General features: G+C 32.7%; 1 protein-coding gene across 1 annotated transcript; it reads left to right on the plus strand.

Annotated features, from left to right (window-relative positions):
• The first annotated feature begins 9,281 nt into the window (after positions 1 to 9,281).
• LOC143042986 (toll-like receptor 4) lies at positions 9,282 to 12,236 on the plus strand. Its single transcript, XM_076215486.1, has one exon. The coding sequence runs from the start codon at positions 9,282 to 9,284 to the stop codon at positions 11,784 to 11,786; it is 2,505 nt and encodes an 834-aa protein (XP_076071601.1). The 3' UTR covers positions 11,787 to 12,236.
• Positions 12,237 to 14,712: the final 2,476 nt, after the last annotated feature.

A 14,712-nucleotide genomic window follows, 5' to 3' on the forward strand; every position in this document is an offset into this window, starting at 1 on the left:
TTTCATATAAGGCTTAATAGCTCATGAAAGGTCATTTACCAAAATTTTAGAAGATTCTTGATTTTCTTTCTTTTGTTTTGACTCCCAAATAATACCGATGCAAATATAAGGTAAAAGTCTGAGTCAGCCTTTTCCCGCCATATTTTAAATCTCAAATATCTCGAAAAGGAGCTCCATGACCTATCAATATTTTTAGCTTATCTTTATCCTTAATTGATGCTCTACCAGCTTATAGTATCAATTTTAATTTTTTAATTTCTTAATTTTTACCTAACCTCACCTAAGTACATCCTTAAGAAAACAGAACATTATTAGCAATGGCAGACTTTGTGTCTTAAATACTTCTAAAATGGTTCTATGGACCACCAACCATTTGTTTTTTTGTAGTCAAGGAGTTGTTTAATATCCCTATCAGTCAGTGATGTTCTGTAAGGTGATACATCAATGCCAGTTCTAGTCAACTATTAAGATGAGCATTTTAGGAATAAAGGAAACATGAATTTTGTATAACTCACCATGTATCTCTATAATAACTGTTATTTTGATATTTCTAATGAACTAACAAAGTTTTACAGGAGACTTATAATGTGTACCTTAATTATGTATGTTGTAGTCCGGTGTATCCATGCACCTAAGACATTTGAATTCACTTTATTGAATGAATAAAACAAATAATTGGATAATATTGTGTGAGCAAATTCATAAACATACTTTTATTTCATAAAATCTTCTGTATGTATGGTTTCACCCTGAAGGTTTTTTGTAATGTGTGTTCCAAATAAGGGAATCCCGGCTTTGGATTGGAGTTTTAATTTACTCTTCAACCTATCAATTTTAATATTTTCTGTCCCTTTTAATAGAAGACTTAAATAATTACAAGAATGACGTTGCTAATATGAGGAAATCAGTGAATGCGCATTATCAGGTGTTTCGCTGACACTGGGGACCCGACTGTATTGTACTATTAAACATTTGGTAACAAACAAAAAGGCGGTGTATGTGAGACAGCTACTCAAGAAAATAATCAAAATACATTTTGAGGTAAAAATTCTTCCTCAGCACTAACGAAATGTGTATATGATATGACATGTTCAAAATCGTCCTTAGTATAAACTAGGAGTAAAACAATGAAATCATGCATATAATCATGCACCTATCATCTACACACAGACCTTAAAGAGAAAAGCATAGTTCACTTGTGATCTTACATTGAGTTACGTCGAAGACACCATTTTGTAATCACATTGATATTTATAGCTCTTGTCTAATTTCAGAGTGTTCTGATTAATTAAAGTGGATTTAGATATCCATCCCTTTGATGTCATAGATATTGTTGATATCATGTTTAAATGTAACAAATATCCACATTTAAAATTTCTATTATAATTCAATGCTCTCAGTTGAAGCTATTTCCATTTGTCTCTGGTGTCAATATTGACAACACGATTTCATTGCTGACAAGTTAGCATCCTTATGGTTCTCTTTTTAAAGATTTTGATACAAACAATATTTGAATATTGACATGAAAAATTGACCTCATGATATGTTTCTTTGAACAACTGTATATATATAAAAAAAGAAGATGTGTTATGATTGCCAATTAGACAACCTTCTACAAGTGACCAAAATAACACAGAAATTAACAACTTTAGGTCACCATACGGCCTTCAACAATAAACAAAGCCCATACTGCATAGTCAGACAATTCAAACGAGAAAACTTATTTATGTACAAAAATGAACGAAAAACAAATATGTAACACATAAACAAACGACAACCACTATATTACAAGCTCCTGATTAAACAAGTTAGCGGGTTCCCAACCCTCCCCTTACCTGGGACAGTGGTATAACAGTACAACTTAAGAACGAACTATAAAAATCATTTGAAAAAGCCTTTACTCATCTTTATTCATTTGCTAAATGGTGATGTCTGTAATAAAAACAACAGAAGTATACCACAGCTGTTGAATAGTCATAAATCGATTAAACGAAAATAAATAAATGGCTACCAACGAAATCCAAGGGAAACTATTAGAGGAAAACAGAAACACTGAACTGAAACAAAAACAAACGCCAACTAGAAACAGACTATTTGATAACAACTGCAATGTTACCGACTTGGTCCAGGACGTTTTAAGAAAGAAATGGTTGGTCGAACCTGGTTTAATGGCTTGCCAAACTCTCTCTCTTATATGGCAATGTTAAAAATACCTCTAAAATTACAACATTACGTGACAGGCATGCAGAACAAATAAAAGTGTAAATATAGGCAGTTAAAATTTCTTGAAAGTTGAAATTAAAATGAACTAACTATTTACTGCTTCAATTATCCACATCTTTCACTGATATTATTTGCTCAAGTCAGATTCGTTATCTTTTGAATACTGAGTGGACAGTCACAATATTGACATAATATGATTGTCTGGAGTGATTGTTGAAATTATTTCTATGTAGTGTTCACATAGTTAATATCTATGATATTCACATCAGGGCAATCATGAACATGAATGATACCAACTTTTCCTTACCAGAGGCACATTTTGACAGTCAATGTCTTTTTGTGATGAACATGATTCATCGGTTTTATTTTACTAAGGTTCATCTTCTTATTAATTGTATCACGTTAAAACATTGTAGTGGGAACTCTTTAAGTTTAAAATTGAACGGTTGTCTACTTTCCGTTTTGTTTTGTTTACATTGCTATGGAAATGTATAATATTTAGAATCAGTAACGGTCAGGTTGTGGTTAGCAAACCCGGTAGTTGTAAACATAAGGGCCGTTATTCAAACGTTTAGCAATAGTAGTTTAGCAATATATAAACACTCATAGGAATAAGATATGGTATCGTCCAACGTAAATGGTATGGTCCAAAACCTTAGTATATAAGCTGATGCGCTGTCAAAACAAGGGTCGCTTGTTGGATAATAAGAAGTCTTTAAAGAAACTAAAAGGTAATTATTTACACTTTATAAAAGAATTAATAGAATCTGAATAAGAATCTATCTGCGTACCTGAATAAGGTTGCAGGAGTATTAAAGTTGTATTTACGCACCGGGCAATAGGTGCATAGGCGACTGTGCGGAAATACGTGCACTGGTTAGACAGTGCACAGGCTGAATAAGCCAGATAGTGCACAGGATAGCGGTGCACAGGATAGTAGCGCATAGGTAGAAATTAGCAAAGTTTGGAATAGTGCACAGGTAAGCACTGGATGTTGCTTAACACAAGGTCTGTTCAAAGACAGCAACACGTCCCACAAATTGTTATTATGTGTCAGAGGCCAAAGTTAACAAGTTAAAGATAAAAATATAAGAAACGGTGCAGCTTCCTATATCCAGGGGTAAATTTGGTACGATACCCAGAAGTCACTACCACGAGTACGTGATATTTTCATTGAAAAGTGGATGTCAAACTGGTTTCTTTTATTTATGTGTTCCAATTTCGTTAATTGAGGAAAGTTTATGTATTAGTAGATACTTTGTGGTTTTGCGAACGTTTTCACCCCAGCCTATAAGTAATTGATACTTCGCCAACCACATAAGTGCGTGGAAATAACCCCTCTCAAAGAACTTGTTTATGGTTATTTCCACGAATTTATGTGGTTGGCGAAGTATAAATTCCCTATAAAATAACGCTAAAACATATATGCCGTATAATCATTGAAAATGATAGTAGAATTGGTTAGTTTGCTTCTTGAGAACTATTAGCAATGTAAGATAGAAAGTGTTCAATTCACAATTCAAAATAAAACTTTTCAAACATTCCACGACAATATAGTTAAAAACTCAGTTAATCAGTTTCACGAACTAGAAAATTAATATTGATTCGAATTTACCTTAGGAAAGAAACAGAGTTATTGTTTTATTGTTTTGGAGTCATCGGTTCTAACTGCGATTATTTAGATATTGTCTGAATAGAAAACAAAAGCAAGAAGCAAAAGTCAGAAATAGATAAATATTTCTTCCTGTTGAAAACAAATAGGTACTGATTGAGTCAAATTCGGCATGCACACTTCTAACATGGGAATATTTCTAAATAACTCTAAAATAGAAGGAAATAACACTGGTTCCTTTTAACGATAGACAAACAGCACACAATTCAGCTTCGTCTGTTATCAGCATTATATAATGGAGGATCTTTTCTCGTAAAAGTAAAAACTTTTTTTCTAATTTTGATTATCAGTTAATAGTTAACAAAGTTACTAAGCTTATAATTTGATACGCCAGATGCGCGATTCGTCTACACAAGAGGCATCAGTGGCGCTCAGATCGAATAGTTAGAAAGCCAAACATGTATAAAGTTGAAGAGCATTGAGGATTCAAAATTCAAAAAAGTTGTGCCATTTAGGGCTAAGTAATCTAAGCCTCTGATAAGAAAATCCTTAATATTTCGAATAATTCATACTTTTACAAACAGTAAATTCATAAAAATTACTATATCATTGATATGAATATCAATACTAACGTTTTCAGCACAAACAACTTTCCTTTCATTGGGAATTTTACAGGTGGGTGTACATATTCTTTTCAAAATTGAATTGAGCTATTTTTTGTAGTCTACTCTTGTATTCAAAATTAATGTTTGCGACGAAGATTTTTAAAAACGATCTATGTTTATTGAAAGAGGAAGTATTTTTTGGGATCGACACACATATTTTGATAAAACGAACCATTCGTCTTGAACAAAAATTTGTTTACGTTAATTTGTAAAAAAGGATTTTGTTTAAATGAATTTTTTCACGAGGTAAGTGCAGTTTACAATAACGAATTTAGTTTCACTATATTGAATCCAAAAGCAATTAAAATACAGTGGCTGAAAGCAGGTTGTAAGACCTGTTGGTGACCTTCTGCTGTTGCCTGCTCTATGGTCGGGCTGTTGTCTCTTTGGCACATTCCCCATTTCCATTCTCAATTTTATTTAAGTCAATATTGTATCTATTTTCCCTTTATGATGAGTTTATTTGTTGTATCTAGAATATTCAAAAAAAAAATCATTATTGTCGAGTAATTAAGATGTCTTAAAAGAAAAAAAAAAATCTTATTCTAACTCAATACACAGAACATTGACAGAAAAGAACGACTGGATTGAATAGAAACTAAATCAGTTTCACGGTCACCGTCACAATTGGTTAACTTATACGATGTGTCTGTGTTTTAGCTCACTAGAAACATGTTTCGAACAGCGGTATACTACTGAAGGCTTTGTTTGGTAGTCCGAGATCTTTATATATCAGAAAAGTAGGCTCATCTTTCCGTTCCTGCCCTCATCATATTTACTGTGCGAATTCGCATGACAGCTGATGCATGTATGACAGAATATGCTTATCCTATCGATACACCGGCCTCTCTCCTATATTAGGTGTTGATCTATTCCATTCGACCTTAATTTGTCTCTTACTTATATTGATTAAGCGGATTTGTAGACTTCGATGATCCTAATTTTATATTTAAATATGTTCACGTAATGCTATGGTCATGTTTTTATTGGAGAATTTTGCATAATCTTTTTCCGCTATTAGGCATTCACGTTTAAATAGAAAAGGAACAATTCATCGTCGTCATTTGGAAAGAAATTATAATTTGAAAAGGTGTATTAATTCTGGTGTGCAAAACTCGACATTCGAGTCGCACATAAAAACGTTCCATATGTTTCTCAACAAACAATTTTATTGTGATCGATGCACATAGTGTCATAAAACAAACATTTTATCTTGGACTAAATTTTCTTTATTCTACTGAACTTTTATAAAGGTTTTTGATTTATTAATACTTACACGAACCAGAGTATCGTTTAGAATTGTGATTTTTTTTTTACAATATTAAGCAAACCATAGCGATTCTATTCTTTAGTTGAAAGCATGTATCAATTCAGCTTTGAACAAAGACAATATAAATAAAATCTTTAAAGCTGTCCAGCATACATTCTTTAGCACCATCTAAATATTTTTATTCCTAACGCATCCATAGAACACTGTTAGATCAAATTGAAAAAGAAGAAACAATATGAGACCAGCAACACGGCGGAACTGAAACGATTTGCCATTTAATATATTTTTAGAGTGATTTGACTGTTCAATTCTTTCATTCGGCAAAAATTATTACATTAAAACTTCATTTAGTATAGTTTCAGCGACTATTCCTTGTGAGGGGACTATCTAACTAGGTGGTGTTTAACTACCTTAACTAGCTGGTAAGTCCTCTCAAGGTCGACTCGGTTCCCTGAAATCATTGGTGAGCATTTGAATGTTTTTCTTGTCAAGTTGGAAAAAAGACGTTCGTTTTGGTTTTTGCTGAATTTTTAAAAATTATTAATGTTGGTTGGTTTAATGTGTACGTCCTTGTGAATGTGTTAATTTTTATATGGTTAAATATACAAAGATTGATTAATTCAATTTCAGTTCATTTAGATGTGGCATTATATTTTCCCATACAATGTTTCCCCATACAATTGACTTCGTGCGTCTAGTACCCCTTTTGATCCATTTATACCCTTCATTTCCTTTTAAAATGTCAACTTTTTTGGTCAAATAATTTTTTTTAAACTCTTTTCTGAAAGAAATGTGATAGTAAATGAGTAGTTGAAGTATTCAAGCTGAATGAACAATCCAAATGAAAATTTACTAACTTCATGGACATTTCAGTAGGTCCTTACGTAAAACTCGTAACTGTGTTCCAAAGAAGGACAGTAAAAGTAGTTTGTTGTTACTACTCCAAAATAATTTTATTTATTAATAACTATGCATTTCTTAAAGTGTATCTTAGGAAAAAGTTTTCTTTTAGAATAGAATACTAGTATAAGTATTAGTTGAAAAGGTAAGAAAAAACTCACCAAAACATGGCCTGCTCTGCATACTAATATTTATGGTATAGTCCTACTTCAAGGCATTTTGTTTAAGAAACTGTGTTTTTGAGACTGAATGCACTCATACATTTTTATTTGTTTGTAATATTTCTCTTTGAAAGCATAAATTTTTTACAAATGAGAGTACACAAAAGGTCAAAGGTGCATCACTGTTTTACTTTCAATAACAACAATATGGGATATCGTCCTCCAGTCTGGAATGTTGTCCGGATAGCTCGTCTTCACCAATACCAACTGTTCTGGACTTGAAAAGCGTCAATAGTAATGGAGGACAAGGACTATCAAATGAAAGCAGACAATACATTGTAACATGGCATGGAAGTTCTAGAATCTTTCGAAGAGACAATGAAAGATATGCTGATAATTGCATGATGGTGTTGACAAATGGCCGAGTCAAGCACCGAATAATAAGTCTTAACCACACATTAAAGTGGTCTATAGTGCTGGGCATATTGCAGGAGGTGTTTTCGGAATGAAAATATATGTAGGTTAGCAAGCTACAAGCTTCTTTATGTATGTGATCATATATTACTGGAAACTAATTTAAATGTATTTTCTCGACTAGATTAATTATTTTCATAAATATAAAGCTTTAACACTCTTCATTACTTAAGAGTGTTTTGCATAGAATCGGGTTTTAGAAAATGCGAGTCATACGGTCAAGATTTGGAGCAATTTAGCAAATTCTGCGAATTGTGTGATAACAAAATAGGAATAAAATGAACTATGAAATAAAGATAAGTACTTATATATAAATTCAACAATGAATTTAAAGAAATTTGGAATAAAAATAATTTAAGACTATTATATGTAAAAATAAAAATCCTCGTTTTTCGTTTTGAACGTTTAGAGAATAAATAAGAAGATAAAGTATGATTGCCTATGCGACAATCGTCCACCATACCACTATTAAAGATCCCGAAACAACTTTAAAACGATTAAAACAAGAAAACTAACAGTCTGATCAATGTACAAAATAATAACATGATAATTCAACAAATAATTTGATATTGAATGTACATGTGATGATCTTAACGAAAAAAATTCTCTGTATTACCATTACATTTAAACACCAGGGTTTTCGATATCACAAACAATTAATAGATTGCATCATCGGTACAAGGTTATTATTCATAAATATATATGAGCGTAAACACATCTTATACCTTCTAGTATTTCACATCCCATCTTTTATAGTAAAATTCTATACAAAACACAAACATTTACAAACACATTAAAACATTTATCAGAAATCATTTAGTTACTGTTGTAGATTACATTCTTTTATTTAAGACATATTCCTACAATTGGTAAACGTCAGAATCTTTTTGTAAAGACGCACTTCATTGTTTCAATAGAATATATGTCGTAGCTACGTACACGATTCTGTTATCAATAATTAAAGATGGCCTTTTTGTTATTAATATTGATTAACTCATAGGGTCTTTGCATCGGAAATACTAAATATATTCTTAAATAAGCTTTTGTCAAACTACGAGTTATGTTTTTCTCGTATAATTATGATGGCATGATACTAAACCCCCAACGGAAGGGATTGTGCTTGATGTTTTGTAACAATCAAGACAGAAAGAGTTGAGCCTTTTTCAAGATTTTTTTCGTTAAGATCATCACATTCAATATCACATCATTTGTTGAATTATCATGTTCTTATGTTGTACTGTTACACAAATGTCATAGGTTAGGGGAGGGTTGGGATCCTGCTAACATCTTTAATCCCGCCATTTCTTAAAGTATGTGCCTGTCCCAATTCAGGAACCTGTAATTCAGTGGTTGTCGTTTGTTGATGCGTTACATATTAGTTTTTCGTTCCTTTTTTGTACATGAAATTGGCCGCTATTTTTCACGTTTGAATTGCTTTACAGTTGTCATTTCGGTGCATTTTATAGCTGACTATGCGGTGTGGAGTTTGCTCATTGTTGAAGGCCGTTCGGTGAACTATAGTTGTGAATTTCTACGTCATTTGGTCCCTTGTGTAGAGCTGTCTCAATTGCTTTTATGCAACATTTTTTTTATAGAATCTTTCAATCAGTTTAATTGAAGTCTGGAGCTGGCATGTCAATAACGTCTAGTAGTTCTTTGTTAATTTCTGTTGATCATTGTCATACTGCTAAGTCTTTTTGGTGTTTCTAAAATTGGACTCTCACATCTATTAAAATGAGTATTACATTGCGTATCGCTGTGTGTTCGTTTATTCTGCATTGACTAAAGGTATAGGGAGCGGATTGAGATTTCACAAAACATTTAAACATCGCTGCAATTTTGCCCCTGGCCCAAGTCAGGAACCTCTGTCAGTCTTGTATGATTTTCAATTTGCGTATGTTTAATATTTAATAATATAATGTTTCGGAGTTTCCTTCCTCGTCTGGAAATTCATTTATAATCTTTATTTCAGGAATATGGTTATCAAACAGCTGTTCCGTTTACTTGTGTGTTTTTGTTTGACGATAGGAATTAGCGGTCATTTGAACACCAAATGCAGCTTTAGCCATGCATGTCGATGTGTAACGTCTGGTAAGAAATATGTAGAGGTCGATTGCTCGCACTCAAAACTAAAGAATATACCCAAACTACCAAGAAATGTAAGCAGTGTTGATCTAAGTAACAACGATATACATAAAATACCGGAACATCATTTTAAAGACAACGATATTTTAACTGAAATAAACCTTTCAGTAAATAGATTACATACTCTCATGAAAGAAATGTTTCTTGGACTGAAAAGTCTTGGAAAGTTAAATATGAACAATAACAACATTACCGAAACAACAAAAGATGCTTTTTCATATTTACAAAGACTTTCATATTTAGATGCCAAGAAGAACAATATTAGCTGGAGCAATCACAACGTTACCTTTCCTCAATCTTTGCTCACATTGAAAATTGATTACAATGCTTCTCATGAAAACCTGCCTGAAATTCCTCATTTAGAGACTCTAGACATCTCTGGATCATCTGGGGACTGCTACATACACACCGTGAAACCGGATACGTTTAGATCTGTACCAAAAATATACGAATTAGATATGTCTGCTTGTAAAGTGAATTACGTTCACAATGGTTCATTTAGTTTTATGAGAAATTTATCAACTCTAGACGTTTCTTTTAACACATGTCTTAGGTTTGATGGCTTAGAAAATGTGACAGTGGATCTTCCATTCACTTCGATAAAAATTCTGAAATTTAATAAAATTCACAAAACATTTCAAATGAATACGAAAATTTTGAAACAGCATTTGTTGCATTTAAATTATACAAACGTAGAAGAACTGCATGGCGATAGCAATAGAATTCAACTCATAGAAGAAGGAACAATACAACAACTTCCAACTTCCATTCGAAAACTTTTTGTTTCCGACAATGAATTTTCGTATGGACAATATGTTTTCGATTTTATAACTATGCAAATAGAATTTGTAAATGCGTCGTTTTTGTTCAGTTCAAGAGGAAACAAAGAACGAGAAGAAAAATGCTTACGTCCTGATGAATCATACTGTAATCAAGTCTATAAACCAAATTATACAAATGAGGAGACAATGTTCCGATTTACCTGGAGAGTATTGCCAATTCCTGGAAAACTGAAAACAATTATTTACAAAAACTGCTTCCTTCGCTATGAAATACCACAGTATACAGTTTTAACAAATGTTGTGGAATATATAGATATGAGTTATAATATCTTCTACTCGTGGATAGGTCCACTTCTTACATTTGGTCATGTATATTTTTTAGATTTCTCCAATAACATATGCTCAAATGTTTCAAAGGTATTTTTTAAAAGTTTTCCGAATGTGACAACACTATTCATACAAAATAATCTACTTGGATTTGTACTTCCCGATGACACGAAAGGTGAAATAATGCAACATATGCCAGCCCTTCAAATCATTAATTTGGCAGAGAATAGGATTCCAAGTTTACCGTTTAATTTTTTTAAGTCTCAGGCAAATTTGAAACACATAAAATTAGGTGGAAATATGTTAGATAATATTATCTTCCAAATGAACCACATGAAACAGTTGTCAAACTTAGACATTTCTAATAACAGAATTTCTAGTTTAGATGAAAATGCTCGTGGTCGTTTGGAAGAAGTGTACAACATGAAAAACAACTTTTCCATTGATATTAGTGGCAATCCATTAAAATGTAGTTGTGATACAATAGAATTTGTAAAGTGGATGTCAACAACAAAAATCAAGATTCAGAATAAACACAAAACCACTTGTCTGAATTCCCATGGGCACCAAGTATTATTATTAAAACCAAACCGAGTTTTTGAAAAGCTTCAGATGGAATGCTCCTCGTATGCAGCAGTGATTGTAGGCATAGTGGCATCATTGGTCGTTTTTTTGTTTGTTTTAATTTGGGGCATATGTTACCGCAATAGGTGGCGACTGCGATATATGTATTACATGGTGAAAAATAAATATCAAGTGCAACATAAAGGAAACCCAGACAATGAGAGACAATATGAGTACGATGCTTTTATATCATACGACAACAATGATAGATTTTTCGTGCATGACAAGATTTTGCCTTGTCTAGAACGCGAAGCTGGATTGAAGCTGTGTATCCATAGAAGAGATTTTCTACCTGGAAATGAGATTGCAGGAAACATAACATCGGCAATTCACAACAGCCGTAATGTGGTTATTGTAATGTCACATAATTATCTTGATTCTTACTGGTGTATGTTTGAATACAACATGGCAAAAGTGGAAAGCATTTATTCGAGAAATAAGGAAAACATATTATTTCTAGTATTTCTAGAGCAAATGTCACCAAAAGATTTACCAATGATGGTTTTAGAGTTAGTTCAATCCCACTCCTATATCGAATATCCGAACGATGAATTTGGTGACACAGTGTTTTGGAATAAATTAAGGGAAGTTTTATCGCAGTAACTACAATCTCTAATTTTCATGTTCAGCTAGTCACGTAAACACTAAATATAAACATTGTCTAAGGTATTTCTACATTTATAGATATGTCACACACATATCCATATAAATTTTGTATCAATAAACAGTAAAATTAAAGGATAATCATTTATTTTGTAAAACCTTTTTATCATTTAGACGAAAACTTCTCCAGCTAAGCATTGCTTAAACTGTTTCTAACTTGTAAATTTTCTGCACTTTCGTTTGTTTTGGTGTGATGTTGCGTTATAGACCATTTGATCGATATCTGTCTTCAGTGACATTATAGGATTTTTTTTAAACCCTTGACAGTTTGATTTTATACACTTAATGTGAACACAAAGTTTGATATGTAAACATATTTTTTTTTATATTTTGAAATCCAATTTGTAATTATTATAGTTAGTTCAACAAACACTATTCACTATATGGTAAACTGAGAATTATCGTCTTTCACTTTCCATCTTTCGTTTTTGTACGAATATTACTTTTAACATCAGAGTTCGCACTTCCCTTGCATTTGGTTTTGAGGCAATGTCGATTTCTGTAAAACATAAAGTAAACAAAAGAAAGGCGGAGCTACAAAAGAAATAAAACCTTTGCTTTCAAATATTATGTTTTGAGCGTTTCTGATGATGGTAAATTCAAAATAGTTTTTCAAAAAGTGTTGTTATCTTTTTAGCTCACCTGGCCCGAAGGACCAAGTGAGCTTTCCTCATCACTTGGCGTTCTCGTCCGTCGTCCGTCGTCCTCGGCCGTCGTTGTCGTCGTTAACATTTTACATTTTGAACTTCTTCAAGAGAACCACTGAATGGAATGAAACCAAACATGGCACGAATGTGCCTAATGAGGTGATGACCAAGAGTTGTTACTTTGTAGCCGATCCATCATCCAAGATGGCCACCAGCGGGGGACTTTGTTTAACATAGGTCCCTCTGGGAAATGCATACAAATGACTTAATTTAGAGAACCACTGAATGGAATGAAACCAAACATGGCATGAATGTTCCTTATGAGGTGCTGACTAAGTGTTGGTACTTTGTAGCCGATCCATCACCCAAGATGGCCGCCAGCGGGGGACTTAGTTTAACATAGGACCCTAAGGGAAATGCATACAAATGACTTCTTTTAGAGAATCACTGAATGGAATGAAACTTAACATGGCATGAATATATCTTATGAGGTGCTGACCAAGTGTTGTTACTTTGTAGCCGATCCATCACCCAAGATGGCCGCCAGCGGGGGACTTAGTTTAACATAGGACCCTATGGGAAATGCATACAAATGACTTCTTTTAGAGAACTACTGAATGAAATGAAACCAAACATGGCATGAGTGTTCCTTATGAGGTGCTGACCAAGTGTTGTTACTTTGTAGTCGATCCATCATCCAAGATGGCCACCAGTGGGGGACTTAGTTTAACGTAGGACAATATGGGAAATACATACAAATGACTTCTTTTAGTGAACTACTGAAAGGAATGAAACAACACATAGCATGAATGTTCCTGATGAGATGCTGACCAAGTGTTTTTACTTTGTAGCCGATCCATCATCCAAGACGGTCGTCAGTGGGGGGACTTAGTAAAACATAGGACCCTATGGGAAATACATTCAAATTGAACCACAGAATGGAATGAAATCAAACATAGCATAAATGTTTCTTATGGGATGATGACCAAGTGTTTTTACTTTGTAGCAGTTCCATCATCCAAGATGGCCGCCAGCGGGGGTTTAGTTTAACATAGGACCCTATGGGAAATGCATACAAAAGTCTTCTTTTCAGAGAACTACTGAATGGAATGGAACCCAACATAGCATGAATGGTCCTTATGAGGTGCTGACCAAGTTTTGTAACTTTGTAGCCAAATTTTATCTTTTTTATATGATTTCAAAAACCAAAGTAGAGTCAGGTGACCGATACAGGCTCTTGAGAGCCTCTAGTTTTTGTATAACGAGTCAATTACATAACAATAAAACTTAATTGTCGCAAACGTTAATATAATGTTCATTTGATATTTTGTTGATTTATTTTTAGAATAGACTTTTGAAGTAGCGAATGTTTATCTGAACAGTAGACTATTTGTAATATTAATTTTATATGGCACTGGATTTAGTGCAGTACTCTGTAATATGATCTTATAATTACATTTGTATATGTTTTTATCCTGTAATTGATATTGTCAGTATACAAATACAGGTGCACATATAATACTAAGCGATATGATGCAAATATTGCTTTTGTATTAGGTCGATATAACATATATATGTGTTACAGTGAATTTGTATAATCAGGGATTATGTTTTTGACAAAAGTTAATGTAAAATGTTGTCAACTCGTATTCTTAGTATTTGTGTACGTGCTTAGCAATAAAAGAAAAGCTATTGTTTCACATTTATTTTTCTGTGGGTGGGGTCTGGATGAGGTGAATGTTATATTATAAAAATATAAGTACATTTTTTTTTCAAAGATTGGTAAAAAAAAACAAAATTACAACTTAAGGGCATAAGTTACAGTTACAGGGGAGGTAACGTTGCTAACGTGAGATGTTATTTTAGCGACGTCAAACTATGACATATCGGGAAAGGATGCAGTTTTCGACTGAATTTTATCATTTAAACTGATTTAACTTTTAAACGAGTTTTATTGATCCCTCTTTTTTAAAATGACATTCGGTTTGATTACGTATGGAGATTATTTGTACCAAAATTCATGAAAAAGTCAATGATGCAATTTTTTTCAAATTTGATAAATATACAACAAAAATTGACGTTTTTTTTCTACATTCTTGAACATTTGATAAGTTTTAGTTATTTCTAAACAAAACAATTTATAAATTTATAGGATACTTATATATAAGAGAACTTATAAATAATTTAATAAAAAGACAGCTTGTGTTTATCTTTTAAAA

This window comes from Mytilus galloprovincialis, chromosome 8, assembly GCF_965363235.1.
Source record: "Mytilus galloprovincialis chromosome 8, xbMytGall1.hap1.1, whole genome shotgun sequence".
NCBI lineage: Eukaryota > Metazoa > Mollusca > Bivalvia > Mytilida > Mytilidae > Mytilus > Mytilus galloprovincialis.

Coding starts and splice junctions, on each gene's coding strand:
- LOC143042986 (XM_076215486.1), top strand. CDS start 9,282: ATGGTTATCAAACAGCTGTTCCGTTTACTTGTGTGTTTTTGTTTGACG.